The 19,913-nt window shown below is 44.8% G+C and overlaps 1 protein-coding gene across 5 annotated transcripts; it reads right to left on the bottom strand.

The window, feature by feature from the left end:
* Positions 1-815: 815 nt before the first annotated feature.
* MPG (N-methylpurine DNA glycosylase) lies at positions 816-19,152 on the bottom strand. 5 transcript variants are annotated; one of them, XM_063343384.1, is made up of 7 exons: positions 18,856-19,152; positions 17,182-17,338; positions 16,243-16,355; positions 12,500-12,652; positions 11,668-11,893; positions 8,108-8,312; positions 816-1,342 (listed from the first exon to the last, which is right to left on the bottom strand). In XM_063343384.1, exons 5-7 carry the CDS (start codon positions 11,887-11,889, stop codon positions 948-950), a joined length of 822 nt encoding a protein of 273 aa, XP_063199454.1. In that variant the 5' UTR covers positions 11,890-11,893; positions 12,500-12,652; positions 16,243-16,355; positions 17,182-17,338; positions 18,856-19,152; the 3' UTR covers positions 816-947. The 5 variants fall into 5 exon arrangements, with proteins under 5 accessions (XP_063199454.1, XP_063199453.1, XP_063199452.1 ...); XM_063343383.1 differs by having other exon boundaries at positions 17,186-17,344; XM_063343382.1 differs by having other exon boundaries at positions 17,182-17,344.
* Between the last annotated feature and the right edge of the window lie 761 nt (positions 19,153-19,913).

The raw sequence follows: 19,913 nt of genomic DNA on the forward strand, positions 1-19,913 counted from the left end.
TCTGCAGGTTCTGCCCTAAATCCTAGCGGTATTTTTCTCCCTGTACCTTGTGGTAGGCTGCAGCATCGCAGAAATCTCAGCATTGATGCTTTCTCTGGGTTGGGCTTCACACACTGATAAGTTTTGAACTGGTCTCAAAAGCAGCTGGGAAAACAAACAAAAAACATTCTTGTTCTCCAAGCTGGACGTTATAGACTGGTTTAGGTTGGAAGGGGTCGCTGGAGTTCTTTTTGTCCGAATCTCTGCTCAAAGAAAATGTGTTAGATGAGGTCATTCAGGAGCTTGCTTGTCCAGTGGAGGTCTGAATGTCTCCAGGCTGTTCCCTGAGCTTCCCTGGGCCCCTGTTCCAGTGTTTGACCACCCTCATGGTGAAATTTTTTTCCATACAGCTAATGAGAATTTCCTGTTTTCCAGCTTGTGCCCATTGCCTCTCATCCTGTCCAACAAGTCTGGCTCTGTCTTCTCCTCACCCTCCCACTAGGCAGGTGTAGACAACAGTAAGGTCCCTCCTTTACCTCCTCTTCTCCAGGCTGATCTAACCCAGCTCTCATCCTTTCATTCAACCCTGCTGCCATCCATTTTTTTGACTATTCCCCTGCAGCAACTAAGCGATGGCCTCTACTGGGGGCCAGGGGTGCTGGGAGCAGCACAGCATGTCAGAGCTGTGAACCTTCACCACGCGTCCACCTTAACTGAGCCTGGATCCATTCACAAGGGAGAAAGCAACCTTCAACATCCAAAACCAACCTCGGTTCTGGCTGCGAGACCCACGTCAGTCTGTCCCACAAATAAAATTCCACCTTGCCCCATTCATTGGGATAAAGTACATTTATTGTTAAAAACCCCCAAGGTACTATGTGTGCCCTTGCTGCTACCATGACATAGCTTGAGGCCCATCATAGAGAGCACAGTTCGAGTCCTGGCCCGTGGCACACCTGCAAGATTCATCAGCTGCAAGAGATTTGTCCCATTGCTGCCATCTCTCTCTCCATTTTCTTGTCTACAACGCTTACAAATTTGTTTCCTCGTAAATAAAACCTGAGAGGTTTCTGTGCCCACTCTCCCGTGTTGCCAATGCCAATCCTTGTTGTGGCTACCACGTCCTGCTCCCCTGGTAGGTCGTGTCCAGGTACCATCCAGATGGCTGCATCTTGAGTCAGGTCCCTTTGGTCAAAAGCTTTATCAATCCCGAGTGCTTGGCAGAGCTTGGAGGGCCCGTTACACAGCTGCCAGTCCTTCAGCGGCTTTGTGGGTCCTTTCCTTGAAGCACTGCGCAGCTCCCTCATCGCATCTAAACCCTGAAGAGGCTCCAGAGAGCGAAGTAAGACTGCAGCCCCTTCCCCTGTGCAGAACAAGAACCACGTGTTAGTACAGGGTTGTTTGTCAAGAACATCTCAGCTTTCAGCCCCACCGCCAGCAGGAGAACTTCAGCTCTGGGCCTGCAGCTCAGCTTAGCCAGGGCCTGTCCTTCTCTTGGGCCACTTTGCTTCAAGTGCCAGGCTCCAGAGTCGGCCACTAACCCACGGTCAGTGCACTCCCCTCTTCTGAATGTCCTGTCTCCCATAGCTGTGTCCTTCAGTCATCAGTGCTGACTTGCTCTTCCCCAACCCCACTTCTTGACGTTACTAAGTCTAGCTGCTGCTCCAAGGCTCGCCAGAGGGCAAGAGGTTTGTCTTATGTCAGCACAACGTTCAGGAATAAATACACATATGGTTCGGTTTTGGCATCGCTATCCAAAGCTGCTCCCAGACCCAGTGGATTTATAACAAACTCTGATTACAAGAACTCCAGCTAACAAAGGAGAGGAGGAGCGAGTGCGGATGCTGCCAGCAGAAAGAGGCAGCTTGCAGAGTCGGGCTGGACAAAGAGAAACCCGGGAGGGAGCCGCAGGCACTGGGAGCAGCTGCTGTCTGTGCTGCTGCTGACAGAGCCCTGGCTGCAGGGGTGGTTAATTCAAACACCCAACTGGAGGTGCAGCAGCAGGCGGGGTGACGGTCGCTTTGGGTAACTGCAGAGCTACAGCGGAGAGCGATCCGAACTCTTGTGCCAGGGGAGCTCTCGCAATGCAGGGAGCTGGGGCAGGACAGGGCTGCACTGTCTCTGGTTGCAGGATGCACGGCACTGGGAGCATCACTGCAGCAGAGACCTTTCCATGACAAGAAGTGAAGAAAATGGAAAGATTCTCTTCTCAACTGTGATCCGCCACCCTGTCAGGAGCCGCAGGAAACTCCAGCCGCCCACAGCTGTTGTGACCAACTGCCCTCTCCAATTTTGGTGACAGCAAAGCGGCTCCGAGCACAGACATTCCCCCGTGACGAGGATCTCCAGCCTTAGTGGGACAGAAACACTTCCTTGGTATTTTCCACTGGACAGCAAGGAAGGTCTTCTCATGACCTTGAGTGGGCGAGGAGAGCGCCTGGTAAAGCGGTCTGTGTGCTGCCCCACACAGCACCCCTTGTGCTGGGGCCACCCACGGCATTCCTCCCCACCAGCATCTGCGTGCTCGGTGCTGCTGCTCCACAAGAATCCCCTCTCCCTGTCCAGCCTCAAACATCTGGAGCCACGCTCACGCCTGGCAAAGGCTTTTTTTTTGTAGGCACTGACAGATCCCTAGGGACCTGCGATTTCCAAAAATAGAATCCCCCTCATATTTTGTACAAATCCCACACTAAATTACCCTCCCGGGCTCACAACTGAGCCTGTCAACTGAGGACCTGGTTTCTGGCTTGGCGAGGTGTGCCTGTTGCTCTGAACCTGCTCAGAGCCCCTGCTGCCCTCCGTACAGCTCGGTGAGGTCAACAGACTCACTTCCAACAGCTGTCGGCAATCTGGTCCCAGGCACTCCCTTCTCTAAGGAAGGGGATTGATGCTAATCTGGCAGCCAAAAGCTGCTTCCCTCTACTACAGTGATTTAGAGCTCAAAGGTCATTTTAGATTTTTAAGAACATGCTCCATGGCCTAATTCTGCTTTTCATCCATGCACAAAGAAACATCCTTCGCACTGGGATGCAGCCTCACTCGCCAGGAACAACTGTGAGATTCTGAGCAATCACTAATTACACTATTTGCTTTCATCCATCACAAAGGCAAGTGGATACCGTAGACTTGAACTGACGCGAGTCCTTGGGAGTTCATGTGAAGAGACACAAGCACTCAGAGAAACTGCAGAGCATCTGCAGAGCCGTGGCAGGGGGTAGCTGGCATTTCTGTCTCTGTCTGCTCTTTTTGCATTTCCACCAGAAAGTTTTCACACTCTTTCTAGCCCTGCGCAATGCAGACACAGTTCTCTGCTCTAAGTCAGCAGCCACGAGAGCTTTGGGAAGAGGTGGAGACATCAGGCAGGATAAGAGTGCAGGGATGAGCTGCTGCCTTCTCTGCTCCTACCTGTCCCCACACCCCCCGGCTGATGTTTGGGTCCTCCTGAGCATACCTGCACATCAGAAGTTTTATTTTGACTGCCAAAGAGTAGATGTGAATCCTTCTGGCTCATCTCCTGCCTGCCAGGGCACTCCAGCCTGTCTTCCTCTCTCCGCAGCCTGCAGCAGGTCGCTCGCAGGGGCTGTCTGGCTTCAGCATCTGCCCGACATGGGTACAGCCACTGACACACCAGCAGCGCCAGACCAGAGATGCTGAATATCCACCTCCCGTGCCTAAGAGTCACTCCACATAACGAGGAGCATTCAAAGCTACAAGCTGGGATCTAACAACCACGCAGAGGCCAATTCTCTCCCTGAAGAGCTAGAAATCATAAAATGATAGGGAAGTCCCACACTCCCACTGTGCAGCTTGCTGCTTCTTCCCTGGAACAGCTCCAGCTCTCATTCTTGGAAACAGCTGTTGGCCACTGGAGAGAAGAAAATTTTCTGCTCTCTCCACCCGTCTGACTCACTGTTCCCAAAACACTTCCTCCAAAGTCCTAGTCTAGGATCCGAATGTTAGGGGGAAGTCCACGCAGTGTGGCCCTGGGCCTGGGCAGAGCATCACTGGGATCTCCATTTTACAAGCTGTTCTTTCAGATCTGGCAGCAATAAACACACCTTGGCAAATTCCAGAGAAAGAAATAGCAGCAAAGTCAAAGAGATGCTTGACTGGCATTTACCCTCTTCCCAAAGCGAGGGAAGCCCAATGTCCCTCTTAACCCCAGGGAAAGCTCTTTGTGCTGCCAGGATATACTGTAGGATTCATGGTTATATTTTTCTATAAACTCTTCTTCCTCTATCATCTACGATTTCTCAAAAAACCAATGTAGTGACGCTGGCCGTGGCTTCAGGCAGTAGCAGTATTTGACCCAGTGATGGGAAGACCTCTCACAGTAAAATCCCACACGATGCAGCTTTACCTCAGTGACGTGCACGAAGATTTCCCCTTCCTCAGTGACAAAAAGTATTGGAGACCACCCTTCAGCGCATTATGGTTTTCTGAACACCAAGATACAGTCAGGTGAACTTTACCAAACACACTGACAAGCCACCATTTCTTGCCCCAGCAAAGCGGCAAGACAACAGGCTACGGCTGAAGTGCTCCTGGTGTCTGTTGGCAGCACCAGGCTGGGCTGGGGCCACGCTGCTGAGGACACTGCAGCGGTGGTGGCTCTCAAGGTAAAGTCCGTGCTTTTGTAGCTGCTCTCCCAAGCAGCTCTGCCAGCACAGCTCTGCTGGTGACACACCTTTTCCTATCCCCAAGTGACAGCGCTGAGCCGAGTCCAGCATAAGCCAAATACAGAAAACAGAAGAGAAGGTTTATTCCACCTGGTATTAAAACAGATGATGCTACAAGGTTACACCTCAAAACAAGAGAGCTCTGAAGAGCCAGAGTGTCACGAGCCAGATACCCCATTTTGACAAGCTAAGCAGAAGGGAGCAAGTAGGAGCAGCACATAAAGCTTTGCACATCTCGTACAGGCCTCACATCCTGAGCTGGTTAAGGACCAAGACGGCCCCAGCATGACTCAAGTCAGTGTTAAACTACTCTTTAAAAGAAAGTCTGCTGCAACAATCCAATTCACGCTGCTTGCCTGGTCCCACTGGCGTGTCTGGGACAGCCCCGTGCAGTGTCTGTGCCAGGAAGGCAGCAAAACACAGGCAACCCAGGGACAGGCCAGCACTCTCATCTCTCTCCAGTAAAAGGACAGCCGCTTTCATCGGGCTGGCAGCTCCAAATCAGCTCTACGGTCACTCAGGTCAAGAGTCTGAGAAGCAGCAGGACAGCAGTCACTGCCAGTACTGAAGAGGATATACTGATTCTCTGAACCGCTTGCCTTCCTCCCACCAGGATCCTGCAATTTAAGCAGCACAAGGAATTGCCTGCACTACAAAACTAGATAGTTTAATCTAAGGCAGCTAAGAATTCGTTTGCGATTGTTAGTTTGTGCTAACGTTAGTAAACCACCTAAAACCACACTACATCCTCAGTTAAGTCTATGTGCTTGTTCCAACAGTCTCCAGAAATAAACGCTTTGTTAAAAATCAGCGTATGATTGCATAAGTATTTTGATGCAAACCACCCAGTGGCCAAACAGAAACCTCTTTCAAGAGTAATTTGGAAAATCTCTAGAACTGATTTCTGCTGAAATCAGCCTCAGGTTTTCCCCTAATTCTCATGTCATTTGGTATGAACTTTGCTAACACGCATCTGGATCAAAACTGAAAGGCTTAAGACGGGGTCAATTTGTGTGTGTTTGAAGACATCAGGAAACCCCCAAAGACCCTTCCCCTTCTCCATTGCTCCAGCAGTGCCATACAGATATCCCAGATGTAGACCACAACTACTCATCCAAAGCAAGTTGCTCGGCTGTCCTGAGATTTGTGTGCATGTCTAGACTTGTTCTGCTCCTCCCTCCATCTACAGAAAGGTGTAACAAAATGAAGAGATTCTGGGACAGGCAACCAGGATGATAAAAGTTACAGACTGGCTTTGGAGCAAAAGCCTAAGGAAGGAATAACTAGAGTAGATGAGAAACCTTCAGCTTCAAAGACAGCTGAGAGGGGAATATGAAAGATCCCGGGAGATCACAGGAGGCAGAAGACAATACGTGTTCTCTGCTGTTTAATTCCTGCTGCTCTGCAGCTTTGCACTGCCAAAACCCAAGAAGAGACTGATGCAGCTCTGGGACATCACTGGAGATGCGCCCTTTGAAAAGGAAAAAGCATTTAGTGTTCTCTCAGTAATTTGTGTCAGTCTTTCCAAATGACACCTTAGAAATAATATATTCCTATTCCTTTTATAGCCTCCTGGTCAGTCACTCAGGTTTTCGCAGCATTCCCAGGGAGACCCTGAAGTACTTGGATATTTTGCATCAAATTCCCTGCACAAAGATGATGAAACCACTCACATCAGAAGTTCATGCTATAAGCAGAGCGTGGTCTGTGCTAAGACAGAACAAACATTTCTGTTGCCAGTGTTTCCTTCTGTTTTCTGCACAGCCAGAGCTGGATTCAAACCAAAGTTTCCAAGATCTATCCCTTATCCAGAGAATGAAATGCTTTTGCTTCTACCCAGGTGCATAAGTGCCACCACGAAAGACAACTTCCTCAGTCCTTCCTTCAGACCAAATGACAGGACAGGCTTCCTCTCCATCTATGTCAAGATGGGAGCATCTCAGGTATGATTCCTCCTCAGATTCTTTCTTTCAACACATCTGCACATGGGTGAATACACTGAAAGAGTAAATCCTACTCATGTATCTGTGACACACAACGTGCACAGCCACGCTCGTTACTTCAGCGTGTTCCTGACAAAGCTGTCAGTGACAGCCATGCTCGGTGTCAGCGTAGCTGCATGCATGACAGCTAATGGAGAATAAGTTTTTAACAAAAAAATCCAACTAAATCCATCACAACAGTGAGCTCTTTAACTGATTTGCTGCAAAACTAAACACAGGAAAATTTCCCAAAGTATAAATTTCAAAGAAGTCTTTCTAGAATTCAAAAGGCTAAGCATCTTTTTTTTTTTTTTTAAATAAAAATTATTATTCCTAATATTTCAAACGCTAAGAAGCCCATCCTTAATAAAGAACCATTCTGCTTTCATTATCTGAACAGATTTGGCAGAGACAAGCTAATGAAATCCGCATGTGTTCATCCACCAGGCTCCAGACCTCCATTTAGAAAGACGGGCTCTTCCCCTGCAGTATAACCTGGCCCTGGTTTTCTGCCTGGCTCCTGTCCAAAGGCCAAAACCTGAGGATTAATGGCCACTGTTACAACATTTGCTTTCCACTTAGGAATATACAAGCGGTGGGGTTTTTTTAAAGCTGTATCTTTGAAATGGCAAAAAAGAAAATAAATTATTTTTGAGGTTTTTTAGACAAAATGAGTATTTACCTAAGAAATACCTGCTGCCATTTCAAGGTGTCTAATGAACCAATAGCTTGATTGCAAGGCAAACATTGTCATTCTTACAGGAAAGAAAAAAAAAAGTTTTAGAAGTAACACTTGCACATTAAGAGGAGCTGTGGAAGGAGTGCCTCAGTAAATTCCAGCATCGTTTGATTAGGGTTGATTACATATCTTGAGAATAATAAAAGACTGAAGATTCTGTAACAGTCTGGGTATTTTGATTTGTTGTGGTTTTTTTTCATTTTAAGATACAGCAAAGCAGTTAAATGCTCCTGGAGTGACTCCTTGGACATCTCAGACCTTTTTGTTTTCCCCAAGATTTACAGCTTCTGAAGATAAAAGTAGGAGACAGAAGAGTTTTTTGTCATGACGACAGACACCGAGATGTAGGCTGTCACTAGACTGCACCACCTTTGAGGAACAAAGTCCACCGAACCCCATGAATAAGGCCCAGGCCATCAAAACTGAAAGCTCCATCCTATCAAGATTATCCTCCAGTCCGTGATCTTTATTTCTGTGCCTGAAAAGCTCACACAGCTCAGAGCTGGGACAAAAACCCCACCAGGCTGGTGACTGTGCAGCTGGAGATGGGCCCTGCTGGTAATGTTGAAAGTTAACGTGCCGTCTGTCCACAGTTACTGTTCACAATGGCAAAACCCAGCTCCCAAGGACAAATTGTCACAGCAAGTCATTGACTTGACGGAGCCCACAGGGAGCTCACGAGTGACTGCAACATGGCAAGCATTAAACCTCTTTCAGCATCAATTTACCTTGGCTGGAAACATTCACGCAGAAATAAATCCCATAGATCTGATACACGTACAGGGTTCCTGGTTTCATGAACATTGCCGCGTTTCGTTGAGTTTGTTTCCCACCTTTCGAGTGGGAAGCTTCATCTTCCCCACCCAGATAAGCTTCTGTTTCAACAATCCTCCCCCAGAGTTCTCTGCCATCAGGAAGTTTGCGAACTAAAATCTGAAAGAGAGGTCAGAGTGCATCAGTTAGCAACCCTCTGTAGAAAATAACCGGAGTGCAAGAGCTGTGGAAACAAAAGAAGTCAGAAAAAAGGACCTGATGGTATTACGAACTCTCCTCTCCACCTAGCAGTCCAGTCTGTAAGCGAATGTGAACTTTCTCAGCTTCTACTGTCCAGGCCACGGGCCAGTACAAGAAGTTCCTACCTGCCATTCGCCCCACAAAATGCCTGGAGTGTCTAGATGTGGCAGTATCACAAAGAACCCATTTATGATCCTAACACAGTAAAGCCCACAGAGTTGCTTTTCTAGTTATTTTCTGTATTCTCACCCCAATCCACCAGGGTTAAGGCAAAAAAGCACCACCATCAACCTTGAGGCATCATGACTGTGTATTCTTTAGACCAGAAGAAATATGACAGCGGCACGATTAAACAACAACTATGATTAGATAGTCTCTCTCCATAGAGATGTTTCAAACAAGTCTTAGTCCCTAACCATAGAGATAATCGTGCCCGGAGTGAGTATCGATGCCGTTTCCATATTTTCTGCACCACAGCGAGGGGCAGTGCAGGAGAGCTGGGAACTGGCTTCAGGCAGACACCACCACCACTTTTTGTTACAGGGTGTTCCTTGCTGCTGGTACCTCCTTAAATAAAACAAAGCAGATGCAGGGAAAAAAAAAAACATAACATGACAGTGAAAAGATTATCTTTAAAAATGAAACAATCACTAATTTTCCTACAAAGTTTCTTGTGGTTTGACCTGATTTCTAAACTTCTTATTTTACTTAATGTGCGTTTAAGAAATACTGCAGTATAGTCTCATTAGGCAACAGCTATCAGTTTAATTACACTATATTCAGTGCTTCTATATTTGAAAACTAACCATTCAAAAATGACCTTCAAGAAACAAAGCTTAATTCCTAACAGACGTTTGTGCTGGATTGCTAATGCAGTTATTGATCTGGTCCAGTACGGATGCTCCAGAAGCCAGTTGCAAATGTTGTAACTCTGGTATATCCTGGTTTCCCTACAGCACTCTCAAATTGTTGAAAACAAATCAGTCTATTATTTTTATGAAAAATGCAGTGACTTCAGAAAAGCACTGGTGTTTAGCAACTGCCTGATGAAATGCAATGGGTAGGTTATGATTTTAAAAGCATGCAGGCCTTTCCCTGACACTTCAGACACACCAGACATTCAGAGTTAGAACAGTTAAAAATGGTCATCATTCACAATAGCTCACAGTAAACTATTTTATAGAGGTTTTTATTTCTCATTAAGGACATATCTTGGTGTTATGACAGTTCATTTTGAGAGGCTATTTATTGTGTGTATGTTTTAGGGTATTTTTGTGTTTCTAAAGAACCCAAGTATCATGTTTAGGGTAAGCAATATTAATATACCAGGCAGCTCCAAAATTTGGTAGAATTAAGACAATGAATGAAAACACTAGGTTACCATTACAGTTACAATTCTAAAAAAATGAAAGAATAGACTGGGTCATGGGAAACTAGGGGTTATACTTTAAAGACAACCTAAAATTAACATCGAAATCGCCTGGCTTGTAATTCTATGCCTAAATAGGAAAAGTATAGAGTTAGGACTAAAATATCATCTGCCCAGAGTAACGGAGTGCATAAGGATGTCGGAGTCATTAAGATAAAAAAAATGCATCAGCGCTGGGAGACTTCAGGTATCCTCATCGAGAGCAAGTAAATATCACAGTGGGACAAGACACAGGCTATATTTTTTTAGACACCATCAAATGCTTTGCAGAGCGAGTAATCAGGGATCTCACAGGGAAAGATGAAACTCTCAAACTGATCCAGAGCAAAATGCAAGGTCTTTTCCAAAGACTTATCCCTGAAAAACAACTTTGTGTCATGACCACGAAGTCTAAAGTTCAGCGTCCTTTCACAAGCATTAAGGTCCAAAAATAATCCAGCAGAGTTCTGCTTACCAGCAACAAGGGGAAACTACATAAAGTAAGGAAGCTTGTTAGGAAGAACTTAAAAGAGGCAGCCAAAGGTTAAAGCTGGAAAGGCAGGATGTCTAGAAAGATAGCAAACACACACAACTATCAGAGACAGGTTAAGACAGACCAAAAAAAAAATCCCAGCAGGGTTAAAAAGCAGAGCAAAGAGGTCCATGACAAGCAAGACAATATCCTTAGAAAATAAAAAAAAAAGCTAGACACAGCAAAACAGGCCAAAATCAACAGTTTGTGGAACAAATTCCTGAAGTTATCTACACCAATGAGAACCTAGAGAGCCTGTTCACCCTGCAGACAATAAAGGTATAAAAAAGACTCAGAGAAGATAAGACCATAGCAGTGAAACTAAAAACACGTTTTGCAATGTTTTTTAGGAGGTCCCAGATTGAAACTTTTTATAGGGAAAACACTGGAGGAACTCTCTCCCATGGAAACAGCATGGGAGTTTTCTGAAGGACTCACTAAGCAGAAGTTTAATCTCCCCCACTCTGATTTCCAAAGGCTTTCAACAAGGTCCAAAGATTTCTCAAAGTTTCTGCAATGGGATAAGGGAGAAGGTCCTTTCGTGAACAATTAATGGCTTGAAAACTCAGAAACAAGAGACAGGAATAGCATTTTTCGGAGTGAAAAGAGTTTAACTGCGGGACTGTGGAGTCCCAAATGTCTCCACAGCCTGTGCTGCCTCGCAAATTTGCGTTAATAACCTTGGAAAGGTGATCACTAGAGAGCTCACCACAATATCAAGTTATCCAGAAAGCAAAAATAAAAGCAGGTAGTGTGAGACACATCTTTCAAAGCATACAGGGCCGCATCAAAGAAAGTACCAAGCAGTCTGCTGAACTTGCAGATAAGAATGAAATATTTGAGTACGCTATGACAGGGGGTACTGGTCAAGAAAGGCAAGGGCCTGCCATGCTATTAGCAAGAAAGTAAAACGGAGGCAGAGAAGGAGATGTTGCTGACTTGCAGAGTATTACTTTCCACTGGGCTAAGCAAGAGCCAAAAAGAAATAAAGGAATACCTGAAAGGAAAATAACGAGCCTGAAACAACCTTCAAACCACAAACAGCAAAGTACATTTCAGTAAACCAGAAAGAAGGGAGAAAAAAATCCACAAAAAACTAATTCTGAAATGTGACAACAAACTAAACCGGAAAATGACTCCCCTGACTTTGTCCAAAATAGATTTGGCTACTAGTCTTTAAATTCCACTGAACTTAACAAGAGAAGGAACAAGAGCTGTATTCCTAAAATAGCAAAGCCCCTGAGTCAAATGGCAAAAAAAGAATTTCATCCTTTTACACGTAGTTATTAGCTAGCACATGCTCCAGCACAGCAATCTCAGCGTTCGTGTCTTACCTGTCCCAGAAAGGACTTGGCCAGACTAATACAGGGCTGGTTGAAAAAATCTGCTTCTAGCTGGGAAGAATTTTTTTTCTCTACTGCAAAATATTTGCTGCTTTTTGGAGCAGAATCCCCATCAGACGTAGCATTCAGGTTCACCAAGGCATCAAAAGGAGGGAAGCTGGAGTTGCTTTGGAGAGCACTTAATTGAGCCAACAGCTTTCTTTTTCTCGGCATAGTTCTAGAAAATTGATATAAAAATAATTAGGAATATAAAGTTTATTTAGAAGTAACTCATTTCTACAAACTCTTGTTTTCACGCATCTCTCCACAACAGGGAATCTGAAAGCTATAATAATCGGACAACCTTGGCAAACTGCAGAAGCAGGTGACAGATTTAGCTGTGTCTACATCAGGCTAGGCAAATATTGGGCTCCACTGATAAGCAAACAGAAAACTGCAGTTTGAGTATTCATCTTTTAAGAACCGTAGATAAAAAGCAACTCTGCTCCACTTAGTAAAAATAAGTTTGCTGTTAGGTTAGGAAACTCCAAAATTGAAAACAAAGATGAACCAGTACTATACACTTTTTATCTGGAACTAATGTGATCTGTTAAGCAGACAGGAAGCAACCACCTCAAAAATTGTGCCGACTCAGAAAGTCTATAGAAATGATGTATCGATCATTTCAAGCAGTAACGTACCTGGATCAGGATTCACAATTCCATGGGACACAGAACATTAAGAGTTGGGAGATGCCCTATTTACAGTCACAGTGACAAACTTGATCACGCTGTAGAAATGTTTGTGTTAGAACCTCCACAAAATAAGCTTGAAATTCACCTACCAGAAAGATGAAGAGCAGTGTGTTCCAGTCAACAGGGTGTATTTCTGGCAACTACGTAACCTGAGATTGTTCTTCTGGGTTTGTCACCAATTTACTACGCGAGCTTCAAAATCTTAATGTTTTGGGTTTTTTTCTGTGCTGCAGTCCTTATACCTGTAGAACAGGAATGAACTTATTTATTCACTGTATAAAGCACTTTGAAATAGGCTAAGAGATTTTGGAGCTGGAGATCATGGTCCCAACAGTGCATCGTTAGCTCAAACTCAGGAACAATTTGCAGTTTTCTATTGGTCTAGCAAAAGCCCACCTCCCAGTTGGGGCATTGCTGGAAATGCTCTTTAGCCTTTTTTACACTGCATACATAAAAAGCTGAAACCAAACTTTTTAAAATCTCACATTGGCACTACATTTGGGAAGCGTCAGCCTCAAAAAAGGACTCTTATAAGAGAGTGCAAAGACACTGAGTTTTAGAAGACGTGTCATCAGTTCTGAAATTCAACCACATGTAGATCTAAGGGAAAAAGGCAACATTATACCTAATTAGAAATGGACAAAGAATCCTGTATACAGCTGAGCCTGCAAGGGAAGTATATACATAATTAAGTAGCTGTTGCCACCCATTTTTCCACCAGATCATCAGCTTTTAAAAATTACTATAAAAACCTTCACCATCAAACCCAATCTTTGTCTTGCTCTGATGTTTCTCACAAATAAAAATCCACCAGCAATCATTTCCTTGAACTACACTGAAACAAATTCAGCATTGCTACACTCTGGATCACCAGTGCCAATACCCCAACTTCACTTCAGAAGAATCCAGACACAAACATATAAAAATAGGCAGTAAAAAAAAAAAAAAAATCGCATTGGCATGACTGGCAGGGAGGTAGGATGTTTTTATTTTTTTTCTGAACATTAATTCTTTATTGCAATAATTCAGTGTTGTCAGAGACTTGCCATAGAACGGCCAGCCCCAGGCCAGGTATCCTGCTCTGAACTGTGGCTGTCAGCTGTTGGAAATTCCTAAAAATGTTGTTGGAAGTCACCAACCTGCCTCAAACAAAATTGCCTGGTGGTTTCACAAATTACAGTCCTGTCTAGGAGAAAGGGCATGAATAGGAAAAAGGGTTGCAGGGAGGAAGGGACGGAAGAGGAGCACTCCCCCATACCAGACTGACCCTCTGCAGGACTCAGCCAAGGGAATGCTCCACGCTGAAGACAGTCCCTCCAGACTTCTCTGACAGTATTAACTGGAACTTCCAGTTCATCAGCCATACATAAAACCGTGCTGAAAACATGGCAAATTTGAGTGGAGCATTAACTCGTTTGGTAATTTGTGCTCTTATGGAATGCGACATCAGCAACAGGATCCGCCTGGCACCTATTGCCCTTCCAATTAAGTAATTCTTAAAAGCTGCAAGTGCTCTCATGTAAATGTTATACTGGCAGCCTTAGGGCACTTCTAATTTCATTGCTATGGGCTGAGCCTAGACAGATCTCAGCACTTTCAACTCTCATTAGAAATAGCAGTAGGATACTACTGCCTTATCGTCATGAGAAATGGGTCACATGCCAAAATGCGATTGCTTTAAAAGAAAAATGCAGAGTGAGGGCACTGCAATACCATCTCAGAAATCCAGAAAAACACCAACCTACCCTTTGTCTCCCTGCTTGTTCATACCAAGATACGAAACATAAAACCCTATTCCTCAAAATCTGTCTACACTTTCTATAACGGATGTTGCTTGTACATATAAATCCTTTCTTGCCTGTGAAAAAGCACACTGTAAAAGACAGCACCCATCAAGTACCCAAGCTCTATGTATTTGGGAAGTAAGAGACACCACCTCTTAACGTGTAAGTCTACAGACAAATTCTGCAACTCTTATTTCTATCTAGATTTTCTTGCTTGTAGAGTAAACAAATTCTACTTCTGTGCCTCAAATAAGAATCAGATGCGGGTTTAATTGCTTTTTACTACTCCTGTTGTAACCAAACTAGCTACAAGTTGTTAAGCACATGTGTGTACACATGCACAAAAAGAGTATGGAAGTCAGAAAAGGAAGATCAAGAGCTCAATAGGTCTGCAAAAGTGCCTAAAGTGTTCAGGGCTGCTGGGCTAGTCTCCAGCAAGTGTTTAGGGACCCTGCAAGCCAGAATCAGAAAGACACTGAAAATCTCTGTAAAATACAGCTCAGCGGCAGATACACCCTGTATTCCAGGCAAACTGAGTCTACACAGGCTTCTTTAATCCTGCTAATAAAACTGCATTTGTAGGTATTTCCTTATGAACTTACTGAGCTTTCACTAAAAGAAGGTAAAAAAGAAAATCCCACCAGTAATTTGCATGTACTTTTGGCTCACAGGTCCAGATACCTGCAGCTGCAAAGTTTTCCTCACGCACATCTATCTTCCTGAAGATACGTACGTAAGGACACAATGCCATTTCTGGAGAGACAATTCCTCATACCAATTCCCAGTCGTACAGATTTTATGTGGGAATATGTAAATGGTCAATGCTGGGTCAGACCAAAAGATGTGTCTCCCTGTATCCTGCTCTCCAGCACAGATGAAAAGCAGGAGCCTTGGGAAGAACAGAGTAAGCACACAGTGCTTCTCCATGCATCCTCTGCGTCTCCAGGCAGGAACCTTCTGAACCAGGCACGGTTTGTGTGTACTTAGCAACTGTGAGCTTATGCAGCCTTCCCTGAGCCTGTGCAAAACTATACAAACCAAGGCTTTACTGATGAAGAAAGCTTCACAGAATTAGTCATTATGGCTCCAAAAACTCACTTATTTTGTGCGTGACATTAGGACTGCTCCCCACCCACATGAATCAGTTTACATTTGCAATTCATCACTGTCAGCCCTCTTTTTTACCACCTCAAATAATGTCAAGCCAGCTGGAAACATTGTTTTTCCAGGTCATTTATAAAACATCCCTGCGGCACCCCACTGGTGACCTCCAGCCACCAGGCGGGCTGCCCATTTACTCACATCCTCTTTCCTATCTTTGCATCAACTATTTATGACAGGGAACTCCCTTATTATGTCAGGGACTGCTCAGGTGAGGGCTCCTGTTTAAGAGCTTCCTGAAACCTGAGTACAAACTGTAAGCCAGACCTCTCAACGTGCTTATTTAGACCTTTAGAGAATTCCGACATTTTTTTAAGGCATGACTTTCCATTACAAAAGCCACATTGGCTCTTCCCCACTACATAGTATTTATGCAGGTGTCCAATAGCTATATTTTCTACTTGTTCAGTTGATAGTGGTCAAACTTCTTGGTCTGCAGCCCACAGATTTCCTCTAGAACCCTCTTTAAAAAGTAGTGACACATCTGCTGCTCTCCAGTCCACAGGTATTAGCTTCCAGTGACAAGGGAGAGGCCATCGTTAGCAGCACTGTCCCTGGGGGCTTCATCTGGTCTGGCAACTTGTTCCTGCCTCTTGTCTATTTGTTCCACAAACTCTCACACTTCATTTTAAGCCAGATCCTTCAATGAGTTCTCAGCAAGAAGGATTTCCATCCACCTTCCCTGCCTGATCTAACCAATTAGTGAGTTAATAACGTATAGCTTCCTGAACAGCAGTGTGAGAAGCAGGCAAAAAACCTTGGAAGAAGAGTGCAGGCAGGAGCCAGTACATTGTAACTATAAATATTAAGTCAATCTCTCCACAGAAAATCCATGTGCAATCCTACTAATACCTCAAAAGTATGGCAAAATTAATGGTTTCATTCACCTTACTGAATGCTGGGGATGTCATTTCCTGCAAGACGTCCTTGCAATCCCAGTCCTCGCTCCTACTGCCTACTGGACATCTTGAGCTTTTCAGAATGAAACTAACTCATCGTTCTGTAAAGAACAAGGAAGATAAAAATGAGGGAGAGTGATGAAATGCCATGAAAAACCCCAAAAGCCTTCACAGCAAAATTACGCTCCGCTTTGGTTGACTCTCTTAAACCATTTTGTTTTGTTCTGCTTTTGTCATCCCCCCCCAACATTCTAGCTGCTATTTTTAATTGAGTGCCAAACTTGCATATTAAAAGAAAGCAAACAAGTTAAATATAATACTGACAATGGATGTTAGCTAGCTCAGCCTCCTGAGATCTGAGTTAGCCAAGCCAGCATTTAGCTAAGCAAGGCAGCATTTACTGAGGCCACAAACACTGATCACAAAATGGACACAAGGATTCAAAATCATCTGCAGTTTAGGTTTTTCCTTTATATCTACATTACTTGTAGCAGATGTACATTGGGTATATTGGTCTAATCATCCAAGAGCTGTAAGTCTTATTTTTTTCCACCTATATGACAGCAAAGAGAACATTCCTGATTTGTAAAGCACACGGAATGAGCCATATAAGGGGATACAGAACTAGTTACACTTAAGTCTTAGGTATCCATCTTATAAAACAACCCTAGAAAATACATTCCTTCCTCAATCTTAATATTGCACAAGAAACAATTTAGTTCAGGCATGGGGATTTGACTCAGTGACTAAAGATGTTTCACCAAAGCCCTCATTAATGCACTGTCAAAAAGGAAAACTTATGACTCAAAAGCTCAAACATCTGAACAATATCCACACAGAGAGCTCCGCTAAAGAGTTCCCGTTGAAGTACCAGTAACTGGAAGACCAGGAAAAAAAAGCATAAGCAGCAAAGACACAAAGATTTACCTACAAAAGGATCCTGGAGTTGGTCCCTGCATGTGCATGGAAGCAGAGGGCTCTCACACCTCCTCCTGAGAAGTCAACCCTGGGCTCAGGCTCAGAGAAAGGACCTGTTCCACAGCCAGCTTTATAAAGGAGGACCGTGTGAAGTCCTATGAGAAGCCTTTGACTTAAAAAGAGAGAAAGAGAAATTATTTCCTCCAGATTTCAGGCCAAGCTACTCAAAGAAAGGCCTCAGTATTCACGCTTTGCACAAAGAACCTGACATCTCTAACAAAACCACGTGGAGGGAATCACAGCCACAGTTTGTCATCAGGCACAAGACAGTAACAGCTAAGGTGCTGCTCAAGGTGATTAACTTGGGAGCGATTCAATGCACATGCTACCAGCATCTCTCTTTAGTGAGAAGGTCCCTTTCTTCTGTTTTCAACCAGAGAAAAGGCTTCTCCTATGCTTAGCGATCCAGGATGAATCTGTACAGCGTATCCTTGTGACAGAGGCATATTTGTGTGTACTTTGCATTGCGTTACCAGCCACTGTTAAATAGTTATAATAAGAAAACAGGACACTGGATCAAAGCCTTAACAGATGACAGTCTGCAGAGATACAAGTGTAAATGCAGGTGAAGATAAATAGCTGATGTAATGTCCACCACTATCATGGTTCAAAACACTAGAACAAAGCCTTCAGGCCCTGTACAAACAAAGAAGGATCTGAGGAGAGAGGACCATTTCCCGCACAGCTTCGGGTAATATGCTGTATGTGACAATAGCTTGCTAATAGCGAGAGAGACAAAAAACTTCTGATGACAGAACAGAGGAACAAAAGCAGAAGTCTCTTCTACAAACACATGCTTCCAGGAAAGCAGCAAATCACTGGTGACTCTGAAAATCTGAGTCAGACCCAGATCTGATCCAGGAGAGCCCAGAGTCGCTCATGACACAGCAGCCGTGTTTCTAACACAGCAATCTGATTGAGAAAAGCTTCAATTTTTTCCAAAAGAAGCTTTGCAGTATGTTTCCATAGGCTGGGTATTTCTCCTCCTTTCAGGGTCCAAACTATACCGCTTTCTGCGACACAACGGCTGCTCTTCCGGCATTTAATTGTGAAATCGCTCTTCTCCCAAAATCTCTACAGCATCTATTACCAATTCCATAGCCTGCTTGCTTACTTATGCACAAAATATGTCAGAGGACGCTGTCTACGGAATAAAAAAGTGACGGGGAAGCTAGGAAAATCACAGCGCAACCTTATTTATAGTGTCTTTGTATACCTTATTTAACCGGCTGATCACACGCCATTTCCCCCACACACACTCCGAGCTGTGCTTGGAAATGAGGACTTTACTTTATACCCCATATTTATTACAGGGTCTTTGCTGCATCTTTGATCCGCGACATACGTAAAAGTGGTTTGTTATGGTATTACAAAGAGTCGCTTCCACAGGCGGGCCTGTTACACGGCACACACAGCACTGAGAGCCTTGAAGGCAGCACAAAATCCCTCACAGCTACACAGGGGCGGCCGCGGCACCGCCCGCCGCGCAAGGCAAGGCCGGAGGGGCCCCTCCGGCCTTGCCGAGCGCGGCGGGCGGTGCCGGGGCCGCCATCATGCCCGTGCCTGGAATCCCACCGTTATCCACCGGAGCTCCCTCACACAGCCCCGGCCCCGCCAACCCACCTTCCGGGGCCTCCCCGGCCGCTTTCCCGCTTGGGCCGGGCCGCGGCCTGTCAAACGGCGGAAGCCGGGAGCTTTCCTGAGGGGCGGGCCCGGCGCGGGCTGAGGGGAGGCGGGCCTGAGGGGAGGGAGAAGCGGCGGTGGAACCGCGCTGCCGCTCACCGGGCTGAAGAGGCTTCTTTCACCTGACAGCTCGCTCTGTAGATGGCGGTGGTCTGCAATCGCGTTGATTTACAGCTTTTTTTTTTTTTTTTTCCTGACCTAACTTAATCTCCTGGTTTTCTGGATCCCAGATCCTCTGCAGGCTGTCTTTGAACTCCCCCTGGTTTTCAGCGTCCCCTCGCACTCTCCTTGCTGTTTCGTATTAACAATATTCAGGAAAAAAAAAAGGGGTAGATATACATTCTGTTGAATACAAATGGACACAAGCTGGCTGTAGAGAGAGCTGCGTTAACTATTCTGCGTTAATTATTCCCTCAGTTCCCCGAGGAATGAGTATCTGGCCTGCAGAAAAATATTTTTGGCTTCAGCTTTTAACCAGATGGTGCATATGGTCAAAACGGGGTCAAAATATGATTTTCCTCACAACTTTCTGGAGACGTGCAGCCAAGGACATTGATTGATAAACAGGGGTTTGCACGAAGGGTATGAGGGAAAGTCTGATGGATCAAAATGTATTTATTCTCGTTTGTATAATAAAATACTGATTCCAGGCTAGCACCAGCTAGGAGCCAGCCACACAGAGGAGGAGCACTTATTGTCTGCCCCATTTGTAAATTTGCAAGGAAGAAGAATAAATTACTGAACTGACTAAAATTCTAGGAGACATCGGCAGCTTTGGAGGTGCAGCATGTGTACGAGTGGCTAAGGGTGGCCTTATGGAGGCAGAAATGGGGACTAACCAACCATTCAGTGGTGAGCTCAAATGTGAGGAAGCCAGATAAAAAGCTTTGATATTCCTGTAAACCCTGAATTGAACCCAGAGTTACCAAATTTTACTATTCCTGTTTAATAAGAAGATGTAAAAAAATCCCCAAACCAACCATGAATGGAGCAAATGC

This window comes from Chroicocephalus ridibundus, chromosome 8 (genome assembly GCF_963924245.1).
Source record: "Chroicocephalus ridibundus chromosome 8, bChrRid1.1, whole genome shotgun sequence".
NCBI lineage: Eukaryota > Metazoa > Chordata > Aves > Charadriiformes > Laridae > Chroicocephalus > Chroicocephalus ridibundus.